Source organism: Oncorhynchus kisutch, linkage group LG12 (genome assembly GCF_002021735.2).
Source record: "Oncorhynchus kisutch isolate 150728-3 linkage group LG12, Okis_V2, whole genome shotgun sequence".
NCBI classification, from domain to species: Eukaryota; Metazoa; Chordata; class Actinopteri; order Salmoniformes; family Salmonidae; genus Oncorhynchus; species Oncorhynchus kisutch.
The window spans coordinates 44,153,374-44,173,286 of NC_034185.2; the positions used below are offsets into that span (position 1 = coordinate 44,153,374).

Consider the following 19,913-nt stretch of genomic DNA (forward strand, 5'->3'; position numbering starts at 1 on the left):
TGACACTCACCTGGACTCCATCACCTCCTTGATTACCTGCCCTTTATATGTCACTCCCTTTGGTTTCCTCCCCCGTTGCCATTGTTTCTGTTTCATGTCGGTGCGCTGGTTGTTTCTTGTTTAGTTAATTAATTAATTAAATGTATTCACTCCCTGAACTTGCTTCCCGACTCTCAGTGTACATTTTACAGCTTCCCCAAATTTGAAACCCCCTAGCTGCCTATGGTCTTTATTATAACACCGATTGACACCCACAGGAGGACCTGTGAAAAAACAGGCCTGCCTATAGATCAAATCAAATGCCCATCCAACTGATTCGTTCTCAGCGCCAACCCTGGTTTCACCATTGATTTTATATCATGAAAATTTTATAAAAACATTCAGAAGCATAGTACAGTATATTGAAAAAATAATATTAACCTAGTACTTTCCACTATACTGACCCTGATTTTTGTTCTGTTTTAGCGTTAAATACGTTAGCCTAAAGGAATAGACTGGCACATCACAACAAAAAAATAAGGTTTTCGTCATTTCAAAATTGAGATGCAGAGCCTTAGCTGGATGGACATCCGTAAATGGCATTCCCTATGGATGGTTTGTAGCTATGGTGTTCAGCTGTGAATAATTATGGGCACACACACACCAAAAACCTAGCTGCAGTGTACGGAATCATATCCCTAAAATGTAGGGCCTAAATGAAGCAGGAAAAAAGGCTGGAGAGACAGGGGAATGAGATTCTGCCTTGGTGGTGTTCAGCACAACATCTCCTACTTACGGAGTTGGCAGGCTCTTTCAGTCTAGGTCAAGGACTCTGAGAAATTGGCCCCCACACTGCATGCATTTTCTCTGATATCATCATCCATATACTAAGTGGGTCCATTCACCTGGAAGCGACAGCAATTCACTTCTGTCACCTCCTTCTTAAATCTGGGCAATAAGAAGGTATTCATCGATTGTTTCCGCTTGGGCTTAATCATTCAAGTTCAATTTGGAAGCTGTAACGAGGTGTGACAGTAGCACATAGAGTGCAGGGGCCTCGGTACAGAATGGAAAAGGTTACAGTCCTTTGTTTGATCACATGCCCAGTACACAACTTTGATATGCTCAGAATAAACCCTGGTGTAGACAAGCACAGAATGGCAGAACAGCGGCCATCTTGGCCAGCTGCTTTGATGAAATGTAAAGGTCAAGATAGCTATGTGGTTTTCAGAGTGACTCGGTTATTGTGTCACAAGTTTAGAGCTAATGGGTTTCCATAGTTTTCTAATGGTTGTTCACCATTGATGCCACTGAATGACCTTCACTGTAAAATCAATGTCATTTTGCACATAGCGAAAGTGATATGCATATTATTTGCTGAGGGAAACAGACATGCAAACTCTGATTCAAGCACAGACAGACAGACAGACAGGCAGTCAGAACACTCTCACGCTCTCCCTCATATTGCTGGAGTGTTAGGGGAAAAAATATTTCCGAGTAAGTGAGAGTGCTTTGTAAACGACAACGCCAGGCTATTTCATTTTCCATTACATATAGCAATACCTCTGTGTTTTCTCAACACCAGCTTACTTCAGGGAGTCACCAGCAAAATCTAATCAGAGAGGGAAAGCACAATTTTTTCCAACTAATTTTGAATTATATATACCTTCATGTGGCAGACTGAGTGTAGCAGCACACATACATTTTCATATTAAAGCTGGGATTGGTGATTTTCAACGAATATGTGCCACACAAACTTTGAGAACTTTTCACAGCTGGCTTTATGTAAACACAAGTTTGTGAGTCAAGTAGCTGCTGTTTGGCTTTATATGAACTATTGAACACCGCGGATATGTTTGTTTATAATCTTGACCATGTGCTAGCGTGGTAGGCTATTGTTTGTTTTTGAGTGACTGATGATTTTGACTTTGTAATAGAGAAAGATGGTTATGGGATCCCACAACATCCCACTGGTCAGTGTCCATTTTAGGAAGATATGATGTAAATACAGACTTAAGTTATGAAATACATGAAAAGGTGGTCCGACAGTAAAGCAGTGATATAGTTTGATATTTTAAACTGTGAGAACTCATTTCTGATTATTATTAGGCGGAGGCTGCGGTTCCCGAAGATAACCCCACTTTTGCCCTTGTCCCACCCCGATGAAAGCCTCTTCCCCAAAGCAAAACATCTGTATCACATTATGTGCATGTATTTATTTACGCCTTGATCACACCGACAGCGTCATTGCATTTTAGCACACCAGAAGTACATTAATTTCGAATGGAACACTGCGTTTGCCTTGCAGAGGCACTTGCAGTGCGTTCTGTGTGGTGCACACTTTGTATTTGTCGAACCGTATGTGTCAAATTATATGCGTAGACTGCTTGACAGAAACGGTAGCAGAAGGTGATGTTTGTTGCACACATATCAAGATGATGCTGTATACCATTTTGTGCAATGACGCTGTTGGTGTAATCGAGGCGTTACCTCTACTTTACTTACATATTTTTGTGGCCACCTTCCCTTCATATTTCTCAGTCTGTACAGTAGGGAATCCCATACAGTTTTAGCTGTAGAGAAGAGGCTTCCAGAGAATTCAGAACCGCAGCCCCTACATTATTATCATTCAACCATTATTTGACCAGTTTAGACTCTCAAATGTTACACAAGATAAGCATAATGTCAAGAAGATAAACATTTAGTTATCTTAAAAGTATGAGCTTGTGACAGCATTGGGAAGGTAACCGTGTTATACAGTATACCTGCCAAAAGTAAAATTGCAACAAAATTATTTAAGTTAAACTCTATTTTCGGGACCCCACAGCCACTTATGTCTGCTGGAGTGTTTGAGTCTGGTAACGGTTGAAACAGATGCACATTGCCTACTCTGTGTAAACACACTGGACTGTGGTGTGGGCTACATTACATTTCGGATTCCTTAGCAACCTTCACATGCAGCACTATGGTATAAAAAGTATAATGACCAGTCCAGTTGTGAATAGGCCCAAGCATGGGCAAGACATATCAGTATTGTCTCTGGAAACAGATAAAGCCTAGTCCTGGAAACAGAAAAGCCTAGTCCTGGAAACAGATAAAGCCTAGTCCTGGAAACAGATAAAGCCTAGTCCTGGAAACAGATAAAGCCTAGTCCTGGAAACAGATAAAGCCTAGTCCTGGAAACAGATAAAGCCTAGTCCTGGAAACAGATAAAGCCTAGTCCTGGAAACAGATAAAGCCTAGTCCTGGATTAGAAATCACTTTCAATGGAGATTCTCTATTGAACATTCTTCTTAGTCCAAGAGTAATCTGGTCCAGGAAATCAGCCTACAGTGTGTGGGAGTGTGTCGGCTATACCTGTGGGATTCTCAGACAGATTTTGGGCATGGAAGTGGGCATGCAAGATGGGCAGATGATGAGGGGGAGAGGGCAGGCTTGGCTAGGGAGTCGACGTTTGTGCGCGTGTGACTTGGCAGTCTAGGCAGTGAAGATAAGAAGTGTGATTAAGAGAGGGGGAGATGGTGGGAGGGGCTTTCCATTAGCTAATGGGGGTTGTTACTTCGGTGCCAATACAAGTTGGCGGCATACACATGCAGAACACTAATGGTGATGCTCACAGTAATACTTCATTATAGCCTACATAGCTAGGCATTAACCCAGGGGAGATACATTATTATTTATGTAATTATGTAAATACATTTGAGGGTGGGTTAATGTGGGTTCGAATCTGTCTGGGCCACCTGTATGAAAATGTATGCACACGCTACTGTAAATCGCATAAGATTAATGCGTCTGTCCTAATTTGTCTCCAGGTGTGTCTTGTTATGAGGGTTGGGATGCACTTTGAAACAATAATTAAGACATGATGCACTATGTCACTGTACTGTTAGTGCATTCAGAAAGTATTCAGACCCATTTACTTTTTCCACATTTTGTTACGTTACAGCCTTATTCGAAAATGTATTAAATATTTTTTTCCCCTCATCAATCTACACACAATACCCCATAATGACAAAGTGAAAACAGGTTTTTAGAAATGTTTGCAAATGTATTAAAAACCAAAAATAGAAATAACTGTAAGTATTCAGACCTTTTGCTATGAGACTCGAAAATTTAGCTCAGGTGCATGCTATTTCCATTGATCATCCTTGACATGTTTCTACAACTTGATTGGAGTCCACCTGTGGTAAATTCAATTGATTGGACATGATTTGGAAAGGCACACACCTGTCTAGATAAGGTCTCATAGCTGACAGTGCATGTCAGAGCAAAAACCAAGCCATGAGGTTGAAGGAATTGTCCGTAGAGGTCCGAGACAGGATTGTGTCTAGGCACAGATCTCGGGGAAGGGTACCAAAAAATGTCTGCAGCATTGAAGGTCCCCAAGGGAAGGAGTTTGGAACTACCAAGACTCTTCCTAGAGCTGGCCGCCTGGCCAAACTGAGCATACGGGGGAGAAGGGCCTTGGTCAGGGAGGTGACCAAGAACCCGATAATCACTGTGACAGAGCTCTAGTGTTCCTCTGTGGAGACGACTCCACCAATCAGGCCTTTATGGTAGAGTGGCCAGGCGGAAGCCACACAGAAAAAGGCACATGACAGCCTGCTTGGAGTTCGCCAAAGGCACCTAAAGGACTCTCAAACAAGATTCTCTGGTCTGATAAAACCAATATTGAACTCTTTGGCCGGAATGCCAAGCGTCACGTCTGGAGGAAACCTGGAACCATCCCTATCGTGAAGCATGGTGGTGGCAGCATCATGATGTGGGGATGTTTTTCACCGGCAGGGACTGGGAAACTAATCAGGATCGAGGCGAAGATGAACAGAGCAAAGTACCGAGAGAATGAAAACCTGTTCCAGAGGTTCACCTTCCAACAGGACAACGACCCTAAGAACACAGCCAAGACAATGCAGGTGTGGCTTCGGCCCAGCCAGAGCCCGGACTTGAACCCAATCTAACATCTCTGAAGAGACCTGAAAATAGCTGTGCAGAGACACTCCCCATCCAACCTGACAGAGCTTGAGAGGATCTGCAGAGAAGAATGGGAGAAACTCCCCAAATACAGGTCTGCCAAGCTTGTAGCGTCATACCCAAGAAGACTAGAGGCTGTAATCACTGCCAAATGTGCTTCAACAAGTACTGAGTAATAGGTCTGAAAACTTATGTAAATGTCATACTTCATTTATTTATTTTTGCAAACATTTCTAAAAACCTGTTTTTGCTTTTCATTATGTGAACTGTGTGAAGATTGATGAGGAGAGAAAAAACTATTGAATCCATTTCGGAATAAGGCTGTAACGTAACAATGTGGAAAAGGTCAAGGGTTCTGAATACTTTCCGAATGCATATAGCCTACTTCTTATCCTTGGTAATTCTGTTTTCCAAGAGAAGACCTAAGGAAAGCCTGTGGTGTAATAGACATGGATAAAAAGAAGGGATGTTGACTGGGGCTTGTAAAAAGAAAGAGTAAGCATCGTGTGCCCAATTTGGAGGACTCACTTCTCTCTGGTCCTGCCTCGTCTTCTCTCATTCTGTCTAAACCCCATAAAATGTACTCTGGGGTTTGCTGGCGTTTCCACAGCAACCAGGGTCACTGATGTAATTCAAAGCTGACATAGCAAGGAGTTAAGGGGAAATAAGTAAAACAGTCCAAATGGTGTGCCATTGCCACAGCTTACATGTTGGTGATTAATTGATAGATATGGGTTATTGTGTGTTATATATTACCATATTATTTACAATAGGAATGTTATTTTGTAAACCGTAATAAATTCCAATTTAAATAGACCTTAAAAGGAGTCTTGAAAGAGATTAAAGAGTCTTAATTTGATTACTGTCTGTCTACTATCTTGAGTCCCCATACAGTTCTCCTTGAATCACAAGTAGCCTACACCGTTGGATAACTGTCATTGCTGAATGTGAAATTTTTAGCACCAAAATCTTATGAGGCAATTTACTGGCAAGGCTCTCCCCTGTAGGCTTCTATATGTAGTGATATTTGTTGGTTACAACAGATTCCCTGTTGATACAAGTGGGAAGGGTGATATAATAGCAAAATAAATATGATTTTTTTGTGAGATATAAATATAGGCCTATAGGCTACTTCAAATTGTGTTCAACTCTTGCAATGTAATTGTATGTTGTTGTTCTATAAGAACAAGTCTGTCAACGTGACCACACAATATATATTTAGGCCTTCCAGCAAATAGCAATACAATTAAAGTAGCCTATGTATTATTCCAGGTACACTATTATAAGCACAATAAATGAGAATTAGAATTTGGGCAGTAATGGGAATTCTTATGCAACATGCATCTGTCATGTCTAGCCTACTATACGCAGTTTTGGGATGGATAAATGGTATAAAATGAATTGTATATAGGACTACCATCATTTGTAAAACGGATTTACAAATATGTGCTGGAAGAACAAAACGTTAATCGTATCTCCAACCCAATTTTCCCCTTGACATCAACATGGAATTTCGTCGTGTAGGCCGAGAATATACGATTAAATGCCCGTCTGTAAAAACAAAAAACATAACACCGCCCGTCATAATAAATACCTTTACTAAAATAATTAAAAGCCTGAATTTAAAGCCTGTATTTCGGGGTGTCACAACCAAAAATACCAATGACAAGTCACAGTTAGTCATTCGTGCGTAACGGTATTGCGCACATTTCATCATCCAAATCTTTAACCGTCCACTGCACGCGCGGAGTAGTCTACAAGGCATTTCATACTGATATATTTTTTAAGAGCCCAACCTACTCGCGCATCGATTGGCCAGGTCGACTCTTCTGTCGGTTTTCATTGGTTTATGATAATGGTATTTCACTCATATTTTGCCCATGTAATTTACCATTGATATTGTATGTGGTTGCTGGCATAGGTGCGGATCATTTATAACATACGAAAGGGAGAAAGACAGGTGTCCACAAGAGAGGATGCGCATAAAATAATACATTTTTGTCTCCTCGCTCCCTTGCGAATGCCATGATGTGGGAATGGAGTTTCCAACTGAGACAGGAGATGCGTGTCCAAAATGTAGACATTTGCATGTAACCAAGAGATGAGGATAAGCACTAAGAATGTTTTGCGCAAAATTGAAAGACCTGAAAATCTCTGGAGAATGCCCGTTCTCCGGTATCGGTCGTATGGACGAACCCGGAGACTTTGAGGAATGTATAAGTGACCATACCGGGGATGTACTGGCAATTTCCAAGGATGTGTATGGAAATGTATCGGAGGTGCTACCTCAAAGGAAGACAAGCAAGACTAGAGTCAATCTTCATTCATTAGGGGAGAGCATCCGCAAATTGGCATGTCCGGAGGTAAATTGAGATTGTACTACAATAAAGCAATTTCTCAAAACATTCATCAGAATTGATTTGTGCACTGTTGTTGAGTGTAGTCTCAGAAGAGAGCAGTTTACACCGTGGAACATGTACAGTTCGAAGGAAAAAAACGTCTGTTTTGCTGGTTTTATCTCGAACCAAATGATTTGTTTGCTGCTGTGTTGATGTGATTGCAATGGGCCAAACTATAAGATTTCCTATACAAATATCTTGTCAATAAACTTCTCGACTTGTTGTTTACAGTTTCAAAGACTGCATACTGCCTTTCTGCAAATGATGAAACAACATACGTTAGACACGAAATGGTAAGAAATAAGTCTAATAAATGTTGGCGAAATTAATGATTTTAAACTATGCCGCCCTGATATTTCATTATTGTCAAAGGTCATGATTATAATAAATGACAATGTTCAGTTCAATTGAATGCGTTCAGATATTATTTTTATTGAAGACCTATTGACTACATGCCATGCATGGATGCACCATGTATCACGACCTGTATATGGTCAATCAGCACGATGGCTTTGAAGGCAATACAAGGAATAGGAAAAATAGACAAACTGTAGGTTAGAAACTTTTTTTCATAACATGCATGGGATTTCAAGGAATACGATATCTAGACCCATTTCTTAATGTGGGGAGTGCAGTGCTTACTAATATAATACTAATATAACTTCTGTCCACAGCCCTTCTGTGTGTTACGCAGACATCTGTCAAGATAGGAGCTTTGATCGACCAGAGAATTTAATGGAGATCATGAAGAATTATTCTCTAAAAACAGGTATTGTAAAGCTGATCAAATTCAAACACTGAACATGAGTTGCTTTTATTCCATTTTGGATGTTTTTAAGGTCTGTTATATTAATGCCTCTGTGAAACAAAAAGCACATCTTTTTTACCTTGTGTGGAAAATAAAAATGTTTTATTCTATTCGTTTGTATTATTTTCTTTTCTAATATACAGTATTGTATTTCATTTTGTATTTACATAGCGTTATTCTATTCTATTACATTTAATAACAGTTTTGCCCTCCTTTTTACAACCAGGTATTCACATGGACGCTTTGAAAGTCTCCCTTGGTGAAGAGCTGTTCCAAACGTGCTTCGACGAGGACGGCCATATTCTGCGGGTAGTGGGGGGAGCCCTCAGCGACTTCCTGAACAGCTTCAATGTCCTGTTGAAACAGAGCTGCAGCCCAAACCCGCTAGCACCAGCCGCTCTGCAAGCCGAACCAGACAGGAGAACAGATTATGTCAACAATGAAGAAGCGTCGGTGTTGTGCCTGGACAAGGATCTGGGTCTGCTCACCGTCTACTACTTCAACCCCAGGCAGACCACGGAGCTCTTCTTCCCTGGGGTCATCAAGGCGGCCGCCCGCCTGCTCTACGACACCACCGTGGAGGTGTTGATGGACATGGAGATGGACCTTCAAGGAGGCACCAAGGAGAGCGTAGGCCCCTTGCAGTTTCAGGCTGGGCCCCGGCAGCCCAGCCTGCTCTACTCGGTGGTGGTGAAGAACGCCAAGAGCCTGAGCCCCAGTCCCATGAGGGCCACGTCAGTTGGGACCATGCCCACCTCGCTCTTCTCCTCCACCTTCCCCTTCCACCTCTTTCTGGATCAGGACCTGGGCCTGTTGCAAATCGGGGATGGCCTCCGGAAGAGACTTAGCCGGAAGGACGGCCCGAGGCGGCCCACTGCCTTCCTGGAGCACTTTGCCATCGTCACGCCCCAGATCAGGTGCACCTTCCAAGGCATCTTGACTATGCTGAACACACAGTTCATCATTCGGATAAAGCACCAAGGTGGCTCCATGGCCGATAACACAGGGAGGGTATGACCCTATTTCAACTGAATATCAGATCTGTGTTCAAATGGTATTTGAAGTCCTGAGTGATGCTTCATTGAGCTCGCCTGGTTCAATGGAACAGTCCCAAAGGTGCAAACCCGCCCATTTGGCAGTACAGTCATGTTTAAGCTAACCTAACGTAGCAGCCGTAGAAAGACGACTGAGCGGAGTTCCCACTATCGATTTTCAGTGGAAAATACTATATCCTTGAAACATCTACTTTCTGTCTGGCTCAAGCAAAGACTCAGTCTTTGATTTCCAAAACCATTTGAACTCAGGTCTGCTGGATATGACCCGTTGGAGTTGAGACGAATGACTCACATGGAATCGAAGGTTGTCTAAATGCAGATTTAGAAAGATTCAGATTCAGAAAGGCAAAATGCCGCATTGTTAATTCTTATGTGCTAATTAGCGGAATGCTCCCCCTGAGGTAGAGAACAACATAAGCCCAGGATGGAATTGGACAGCCGGGTCTCATAGACTAGATTTAATATAGTAAATTGAAATCCGGGACACTCAAATTAGTATGATTTGGTTACATAAGACATATGGTTACTTAAGGCAAAAAACAAAAGTAGGGTGGTTGGTCAGGCATATAAAGCAAATGTCTAGTAACCCAAAGGTTGCGAGTTCGTATCTCATTACAGACAACGTTAGCTAATTAGCAACTTTTCAACTAGTTACTACTTTGCAACTACTTAGAATGTTAGATAACACTTCCCTTTAGCTAACCATTTAGCTAACCTAATCATTTTAGCTAACCCTAATCATTTTAGCTAACCCTAATCATAAACATTTAACCTAACACCTAAACTTAACTCTAACCTTAACCTCCAACCCTAACCCCTAGCCTAGTTAATGTTAGACAGCTAGCAAATGTTAGCCAGCTCGCTGGAATTCGTAACACATCATACGTTTTGAAAATTTGTAACATGTACATTTCGAAAATGTGTAACATATTGTACATTTACAAATTCGTAACCTAACATCAATTGGAGTATTTTGTTCACTTTGTGCTATCTAGCTACATAAACTACAATGCTTTCGGCAAACTCACCCTTGATTAGTAATTTGGGCAATTATATGCCATTCAATGACAGATGATTTAATCAGATCTGTTTTCTTTGTGTACCTTGTAGTAGTGTCCAGAGCCTGAACAACTAAAGACAATACTTACAGTCATGTCCAAAATGATTGGCACCCTGGACAAAGATGAGCAAAATTGTATAAAGTAAATACACTGAAAAAAATCTAATAGCAACATGCAAAAATTTCAAAGATTTTACTGAGTTTATACATTTTTTACCATTATTTTACCAGGTAAGTTGACTGAGAACACATTCTCATTTACAACAATGACCTGGGGAATAGTTATGATGATGATCATGCTGTTTAATCAGCTTCTTCCCACACCTGTCAAGTGGATGGATTACGTTGGCAAAGAGAAATGCTCACTAACAGTGTAACGCACTCTATGCGTAATGGGTGCTGAGTCAGGCGCAGGAAGCAGAGGGTAAAGAACAATGTTTTATTCCGGCGCAGGTAAAATGGTCACGCCAAAACACCAGGCGCAATAACAAGACCGATCCAAAACCAGAGGACCCAACCAGCTCGGAGAAAAACAAAGGAGATCGCACAACCACTAACATGAACAGAGGAAAAAATAAGCCCGCACAAAGAGCAGGCGGGCATTACCGGCATAAATAGCCCAACTAAAACCTAAACAAGAAACAGTTAACAAATAAGACAAAACCAAGAGAAAAGGGAAAAGGGATCGCTGGCAGCTAAGTAGACCGGTGACGACGACCTCCGAGCACCGCCCGAACAGGAAGACGAGCCAACTTCGGTGGGAGTCGTGACAAACAGGGATGGAAATAAATTTGTACACAAAATCTGAGAGAAATAATACTTAGCTATATTGTATGCACATTTTTTTTGTGAAAATCATATTATTTTATACTAATAAAATTGCTCAGAGAAATTATTTTTGTTTAACAAGTAATACAAACAAATCATAAAAAGATAGGGGTCCAAGTTATTGGCACCACTGTTTTCCATACTCCGCCACCCTCCCCTTGAGAGGATAATGGCTACTGAGACTTCTCCTTACATGTTTTATGAGATTGAATACATTGGGAGGGACCTCAGACCATTCCTCCATTTAGAATATTTCTAGATCCTTCAAATCCTTTGTCTGCGCTTATGTACAGGTTTTCAATGGGGTTAATGTCCTGAGATGGCCATTGCAACATTTAAATTTTGTGGTCAATCAACCTTTTTTTGGGGGGGGGATTTTGATGTGTGCTAGGGGTTATTGTCTTGCTGGAAGATCCACTTGAGGCCAAGTTTCAGCCTCCTGGCAGAGGCAACCAGGTTTTTGGCTAAAATGTCCTGGTACTTGGTAGTTCATGATGCCGTTGACCTTGACAATGGCCCCAGGACCAGTGGAAGCAAAATATCCCCAGTATCCATACTACAGTACAGGTACCATTGGAAACCTGTGGAAGGAATTAAAGGCAGTCCATAAGAGCAGATGAAGGTGTCACGATCGTCGTATGGAGGGGACCAAACGCAGTGTGAATAAATTTTTCTTTATTGAAATGAAGAACAAGAACACTTAAACAAAAAACGATCATGACCACTTTATAAACAATGTGCAAACGTGCAACATAACATAGACAATAACCCACAAAATACCCAAAGAAGATGGCTGCCTAAATATGGTTCCCAATCAGAGACAACGATAAACACCTGCCTCTAATTGAGAACCAATCTAGGCAACCATAGACCAACATAAACACCTAGCTGAAAACAACCCCATAAATCTACAAAAACCCCTAGACAGTCTTGAAAGATTCTGTAAGGAGTAATGGTCTAAGATCCCTCCCAAAGTGTTCTCCAATCTCATTAAACATTTTAGAAAAAGGCTTTAAATTACTTGTTAAACCAAATCTCTTTCTCTGAGCAATTGAATTTGAGAATACAAAATAGCTCAGTATTTGTATTATTTATTTTATATAGTCTTTTTTGCTCAACTTTATCAAGTGTGCCAATAATTTTGGACCTGACTGTGTATGTACCATTTAGCATGGAGAACCTAGACAAAGACATTTATCTCATGCCTTGTTTCCCTCTCTTCTAGCTCATGGACCTGAAAGGCCAGATGATCTACATCTCAGAGTCCAATGTAATCCTCTTCCTGGGCTCCCCGTGCGTAGACAAGCTGGAGGAGCTGACTGGCCGGGGCCTCTACCTGTCTGACATCCCCATTCACAACGCCCTGCGCGACGTAGTCCTGGTGGGTGAGCAGGCCAAGGCTCAAGACGGCTTGAAGAAGCGCCTAGGCAAGGCCAAGGCGGCCCTGGAGCACGCTCACCTCGCCCTGGAGGAAGAGAAAAAGAGGACGGTGGATCTGCTTTTCACCATTTTCCCGGGGACGGTTGCCCAGGAACTTTGGCAAGGCCACACGGTGGATGCCAGGGAGTTTGAGAATGTCACCATGCTGTTCTCTGACATCGTGGGCTTCACGGCCGTGTGTTCACGCTGCACACCTATGCAGGTGGTCACTATGCTCAATGAGCTGTACACACGCTTTGACCATCACTGCGGGGAGCTGGATGTATACAAGGTGTGTTACAGCAAGGCCCAAGGAAACTCAGGGAACTTCTCAATCAAAACTGGATTTACCAGATAAAACTAAACATTGTTTAGTGGTTACGCTTTATTTTGCAAAGTGCCTGGTTATTACTTGGACTGATAAAGGTGAAACTAAATTCAGAATAATAACCACTGAATGTATTTTTTTATGGGGATCGATTGAATTAATTGAAACACTACGCAACATTTGGTACAATGCAGTTATCAATTATTAAGTACCAGAAAGTAACAGGATATAATATAATTTCTCAGTAAAACACAAGTTAAACAGCAGTTTAAATGAAACAGCAAAAAGTGCCTTAAAATGTAACAGCTAAAATGAACATTATTGGGAAAATGGACTCCAAATGTGCCCAAAATGTTTCTTTAGTCTTATTCCACATCCCGTTACGGGGTTGGATTGAATAGGGAAGGCACTCTATATAATATTATGTTTATATCAACAGATTCTTTTTAGAACAACAATTTATTTTGTTGACTGCAGACCCTTGCTGGCATTCCCATATCATGTTCATCCCATCATGAATACGGCTTAATTTGAATTAATTTAGCCATGGAGGTAATAAGGTTAGATATGCCTTATGTTACTCTTCGATAGCATTTTATAAGAATGTGTTAACTGATATGAATCATTTGAGAGTGGAGGCTTGTTTATTTCTTTCTTTTGCATAATTTAGCAATAATTAATCAATGTATTAATATAGACAATACTTAGCAGTTATGTCTTGACCAAAGCAATTTAGAGAGAATAGTTGTGCATTCTTAACAGTCCATCAATAATTAAAAGGTCTACTCCAAAATAAGAGTCTGCAATATAAAAGAGATGCACATTCTCCAAAAAGGGGAAAGACCATGGTTGTTTTTGACCTTGTCAGGATAAGACTGTTATGTGATTTAGGCACAAAAGTACTTTAAATTCATGGTAGAAAGTTATTTCCGTTGCGTTCTCTCATAGATTACACAAGTCTTGGGCAAAAATGACACAATTCCACCATTTTATCTAGGTTTAATATTTCTTAAAGAACAGACTGTACTTGTCTCATGGCCAAACTTGCTTGCTCTCAGCCAACTGTCCTGTAATCTGCGGGGAGTTTGGCTAATGTAATCAGTGTGTCACTGAAGTATAACAGAGGAGAGCAGCATGTCTGACGGATCATTCGTAAAGTACTGGGAAGTCAGAGGTTCCTTTAGGACCTCTGTTTCCATTCCCGGTCCAAAAATAGATATGGCTGCTTTCCAAATGGCACTCTATTCCCTTAATTGTGCACTACAATTCACTATATGGAGTGCCATTTGGAACATCAAATTTGACCTCACATTGTTCACTGTCGAGTGCTCTCCTGCTCCGGAGTAAAACATAAACAAACACCTCCCAGAAGAACTATTTTGATGCTAATTCACACTGATTAAATTGGCCCTGATGATTGTTTTAATGTGTTTGTGTTCGAATGTGTCAACATCTACCTGTAGGGGAAGAAAAATAGGAACATTAGTTTTTGCTCACTTGACGTGTTTTCCATTACTTGTGCTTTTCATTAGGAGTATATGAATTGGAATGGTCTAACGCACAAATACAGGAATTAAGAGGGCTAGAAAAACAATCCTTCAACTTAAAGTCCTATGCATACATCATACAACTATTCTCTCTCTGTACAGTCGATGTAGAAATTAAGATCAGAGGGTCTGTAGACAATGGGGGCACATCTTAAAAAAAAAAGGTTGAATGGTTCCCCTCTCTGATCTATGCTATCTGATATTATACAAATCTTGTGATGAAGTTAACTGTATGCCATGTAATTTGTCTATGGGATATTAAACTATTCTTTTCGACTGTATCTAGGTGGAGACTATCGGTGATGCGTACTGTGTGGCCGGTGGCTTGCACAAGGAGAGCGAGACTCATGCAGTGCAGATTGCCCTCATGGCGCTGAAGATGATGGAGCTGTCCGATGAGGTCAGGACGCCCACTGGTGAGCCAATCAAGGTGAGTGTTACAACTTACCTTCTTCACAGTGTGAAACCATCAATGGAAAGCCCTTTTCAGAATGGCACTGAGTAGCACAGGAAGTTGCCTGGACAAGAGAGTTTTTTACACAAAACTGATTTTCAGGCTTTTCTACTGTTACGCCATTTGCTCAAGATGTAGACAAAGTTGTTCCCTGGTAGCTGGTTTTTGTTTATATCTAGAATGACAATATTGTTCATCTGAAAGAGAGTGACTCTCCGTTTGTGCTGATCTATGACACGCTAGCACCTCCCCCGTTAAGAGGGGGATGAGGCAACCTCAAGAGTTACACACAAGGAATTTTATTCACACACACAGACGGAGATGTACATGGGGATAAAGAATGGTAATGGTTCTGAAACAGGAGAAACAGAGGTAATGAATACACTGTACACAATGCAATAAGGGTTCCCAACATTTTCCCCCAGGGCCCCCCTTTTCACATTTTATTAATTCATGTTTATTGAGATAGCCTATATTAAATACAGCTTTTATAATTGATTTTGTTTAACTTGACGGACCTAGGACAATGTTGTAGCTCATTTCCTGTAATTCTACGTAGTTTAACAAAACCCATTACATCTTTTCGGTAGGCTAAATAATAATAATAATAATAATAATGGATATGGAACTCTAGACCCGATTTACCCAAATGTTTTTCCGCTACCAAATATGTTTTATTTATAAAACCCTCAATTTAATTATACATGTTCTCTTTTTCAGAAAGTGAATAGATCAATTGGTAGCGACAGTCACACATCGTATAAGATTACTTCCCAAGCAAAGTCCAATTTCTTTGACTCCTCGACTTTAGAAGGTTGTAGCTCAACTTCTGAATATCATGGAGACAAACTAAATATATTCCCATTGGCATCAGAGTCGTGTCTTCCTCTGGCATTTCACAGCTTGTTTCTTGCCAAAAGCATTGAAGATTTATGCATAATCTTAGATTGGTATAAACAATCGGGAATTGTAAATTATTTTATATGATTATTATTATTATTACTATTGTTATTTGTAGTAATTTTTTTACCCCCCGCAAAACGTTGGTGCCCCCCCCCAGGTTGGGAACCCCTGCAAAAAGTGATAGCACAAGTAGAGTAACAAGGTTATTAACAAGGGAAGGACTGTATGAATGTATATGCTACCTGCACATATTACAATACAGCTATACACAAAGGCAGCATATAACAACTATAAGAACATCAAGCAGGAATTATATACATGTCACAGTATATGCATGTCACACTCACTTTGGTCATGCACACCAACCCACAAGTCCAGAGATATAGTATGAATGAGTCCAGTTGTTGATGAGCAGAGACAGAGATGTTGTGGGAGACTGTGTATTGTGTGACCTGCAGAGTCAAGAGGATGGGCAGATGTCAGGCCGGCTAGTAACCTCCCTAGCAACCTGACAGTGTCTCATCAACATCTCAAATTTGGAGATTATAATGAGAAAGCTTCAGCTGTTCCTGTCTTTCTGTATTTTTATATATTAATTGACATTTGACATTATATTGAAAGCTTAGAGGTAGTTGACCCCATTTTATGAATACCTAGAACACAGATTACGGACCCAAACCATGATTTGGATTTGTTCACTTTTCTACAGTTTAGCATTAGCATCATTGAACACAAAACAAGGGGTATACTACAAAAGCAGGATCAAGGAGTTAGCCAGTTCTTTAGGAAGATAAGCTTTAAATGTGCACTGTCTTATATACTAAACAACCAAAAACACATCTAAGTTTAGCTTTCCTCTAATGAACTAGAAAATCTATAGTTATTTCAGGTTGATTTTCCAAAGTAGCTGGCTAACTCATAGATCCTGCTTTGTATACCCCTCTGGTTAAAATGCTCCAGAAAGCAGGCCTAAATCACATTCAAGTAACTTCTCAAATACAACTTTGTGTTCTGGGTGGTCAAGCGGTCTAAGCCGCTGCCTCTAGAATACACAGAGAACACACATACTATGTAATGTTGTGAGCAGGGGTTCAAATCCAACGCTCTCTGCTGTCAGTTATGCGACTGCCCTACTCCTTTGGATAGGACGTTAAACGGATATCTTGACTCTGTGGTGACTCTGTGGTCATTACAATTTCATGGCACTTATCGTAAGAGTAGGGGTGTCCTGGCCCCATTTCCATCATGGCCACCTAATCATCCCTATCATTCCTAATTGGCATATATCACTCTTCACCTCTACACCATGCTACCTGATGGTTGCCTTGCATGACCAAAGTGGGTGCCACACATTGATGGTGGTGGATGAGGTGAGTGTCCTCCCTACTATGAAAGCAGCATCTGGAAAATTGATATATAAATTCAATCAATAAATCAAAGTAATAATTTGGCTAAGTAATCCATTCAGAAGTAGAACATGTGGATAAGGTTCTATCACATAAAGCATCACAGTCGATAGCATGGGAAATGTTCTTGAATTATTGTCATCAAATTACATTTAAATTATATTTACTACAGTCAAAATGTGATTTCCCCAAAAAGATAGGAGTTGCAATGACTTGATTGTGATTTCCAAGACAGTCTTTGAAAAACAATCACAATTTGTTGTTCCTTTAAGTCACCTTGGTGAACTTTACTTTTCGAATACACAAACATTTATATTTATATTGGATTAAAGTTGATTTCACCTTATAGCTGTCACTTCAAAGGAAAACATAATATAATCAATGAAGCTTTGATTTAATGTTGCAATTTTTTCCGTCAATGCAAGTTATCTTTTTTTATATTTACAGATGAGAATTGGCCTGCACACTGGCTCAGTTCTGGCCGGTGTTGTTGGCGTGATGATGCCGCGCTATTGTCTGTTTGGCAACAACGTCACATTGGCAAATAAGTTTGAGTCCTGTAGCGTACCTAGAAGAATCAACGTTAGCCCCACAACCCACAGGTGACTTAACACTTCTGCACTACCAAAATATTTTATAGTTAATTTCACTGCCAGATCTCCCTAAGCTCAGCCACTAGCTAATGTTTTATATTTATATTTTGTTTTGAAGAGTCTTGTGTTTACACTTTGCATTGATGATCACATGTATCATTATGATCTGGTTATAATGCATCGTTGGACATGTCATTAGCATGTATGTATTTATAATGTCTTTATTTGAATGTCTCATTAATTTGGATCACACTGTTTATCACAAAAGTCACACAGTAAATTATGTTTTGTTTGGTGTTCTTCAAATGACAAGCTACCTATAACTCACCGTAATAATGAAAGATGCACTGGCATTCATCAGAAGATAGACCATAAAACCCTATAGTGTCAACAGGTCTTGCCTGGATCTGTACTATTTAGTCTTCGTTCTTACACTACGTCCACTGTTGGGCATAGAATTAGAACCCTGATTTGGCTACCCAACATTTGTCATAGTCAATAAAGCTAAGGTCTTTACGACACACATTCTAGGATGTTCAGTGTGGTCTCTTTAGGGGCACAGTTGAAAACAGTTTCACAAAACACTTGATTGGCCAGAAAGTTCACCCACCTGGTTTCCCAAGTCTAAATCTGTCCCTGATTGGAAGGAAAGAATGAAAACCAGAAGGGCTATGGTTGTTCTCTCGGACTGTAATAAGATAGCCCTGGTGTAGGGCCTCTGAAATGTGTGTCCAAAACATTTATGGGTATTTGGTAGCACTTTCAATAAAGTCCTTCTTGCACCTGTGTAATAACACTGTAATTACTACATTAACATTGTTACAAATTTCTGCGTTGCTCTTTATTATTAAAATGCAGTTACTAAAGTAAGATGTAAAAATAAGTTAATACATTGTTATTACTAGTGTAATTGCAGTGTAATGGTTGATTATGTTACTGTATATTTTTTGTAAGGAAGGCAAAACAACTTTGTTTGTGTGTTTCAAGAGAACGTGCTTAACTTCCTATCCAGTTGTTGCTTTTTGGTTTCAGACAGTAACTGTGTTATACAATAAATTCATACACACATTCTCACAGTACAAGATAAATTGTTTATGTGGTCTTGCACAGGAAACGGGATCCAATGTTGATTGAATAGAGAGCCCCGTAGCCTCCATTTCTATCTGCAGCACATACTAAAACCTTGTATTTACATTCAAGATGGTTCATTTGTCCTTTTGGGTTTCCAGATTGCTGAAAGATTGTCCAGAGTTCGTCTTCATTCCCCGGACCAGACAGGATCTTCCGCCAAACTTCCCACCGGATATTCCTGGTGTTTGTTACTTCTTGGAGGCTTTTGATCAATGGTCGGGCAAAACCACAAGTGACTGTGAGACCGAAGAACCATGCTACAGCAATACAAACTTCATGGCTGAGCAAACATAGATGGTATGATGAGACACAGCTAAACCTGGGTTCAATTAATATTTTAAATCTTTGAGCGTTTGATTGAGCCTGCCTGGAGCACCAAATGGGCAGAGTTTGCACTTTTAGCAATATTCCATTGGATTCATTGCACAATGCAAGCTCAATCGAGCAGAGCTAAAGTATTTGAAAGAAAACTAATATTTGTACCCAGGTCTAAATACAGCTAGCACCCGTTGCTGTAGATTTCTTTAGGTGATGTAGAAATGTTGATTATTCTCTTACAAAATCGCTAGATGTACATTTTGTATGCTTTCACTGATTTATTCACCTCACCAGATTCACATAATTTCTTACACTGTAATTACTCTACAACTGCCTATGTAACTACCATGTAAATACATAGGAATTAATCACACATTGGGACTTAAAGGGATAGTCACCCAAATTACATATCAGTTTCCTTACCCTGTATGCAGTCTGTGGACAAGGTAAGAAAGCAATCCATACTTTCATTTGAATTAACTGCTCTCCAAATGCAAGTCAATATCCCCGCATTTTTCGTCTCTCACCTTGTCCTTAGACTGCATACAAACATATGTAATTTTGTAATTTGGTTAAACTATCCCTTTAAAGAGAATTACACAATATCTAATGTCACGGCATGGCTAGAACACAATGAATTCCATTACAATTAGCATTTATTACTGTGATTATTTTTGTATTGTCCAAGCGACAATAAATATTGTGATTAACAGG

The 19,913-nt window shown here is 40.2% G+C and overlaps 1 protein-coding gene across 1 annotated transcript; it reads left to right on the forward strand.

Moving 5' to 3' along the window:
- The first annotated feature begins 6,820 nt into the window (after positions 1-6,820).
- gucy1a1 (guanylate cyclase 1 soluble subunit alpha 1) lies at positions 6,821-19,913 on the forward strand. The gene is made up of 8 exons (XM_020496021.2): positions 6,821-7,313; positions 7,581-7,642; positions 8,024-8,118; positions 8,384-9,168; positions 12,326-12,811; positions 14,681-14,824; positions 17,605-17,759; positions 18,980-19,913. Exons 1-8 carry the CDS (start codon positions 7,071-7,073, stop codon positions 19,173-19,175), a joined length of 2,166 nt encoding a protein of 721 aa, XP_020351610.1. The 5' UTR covers positions 6,821-7,070; the 3' UTR covers positions 19,176-19,913.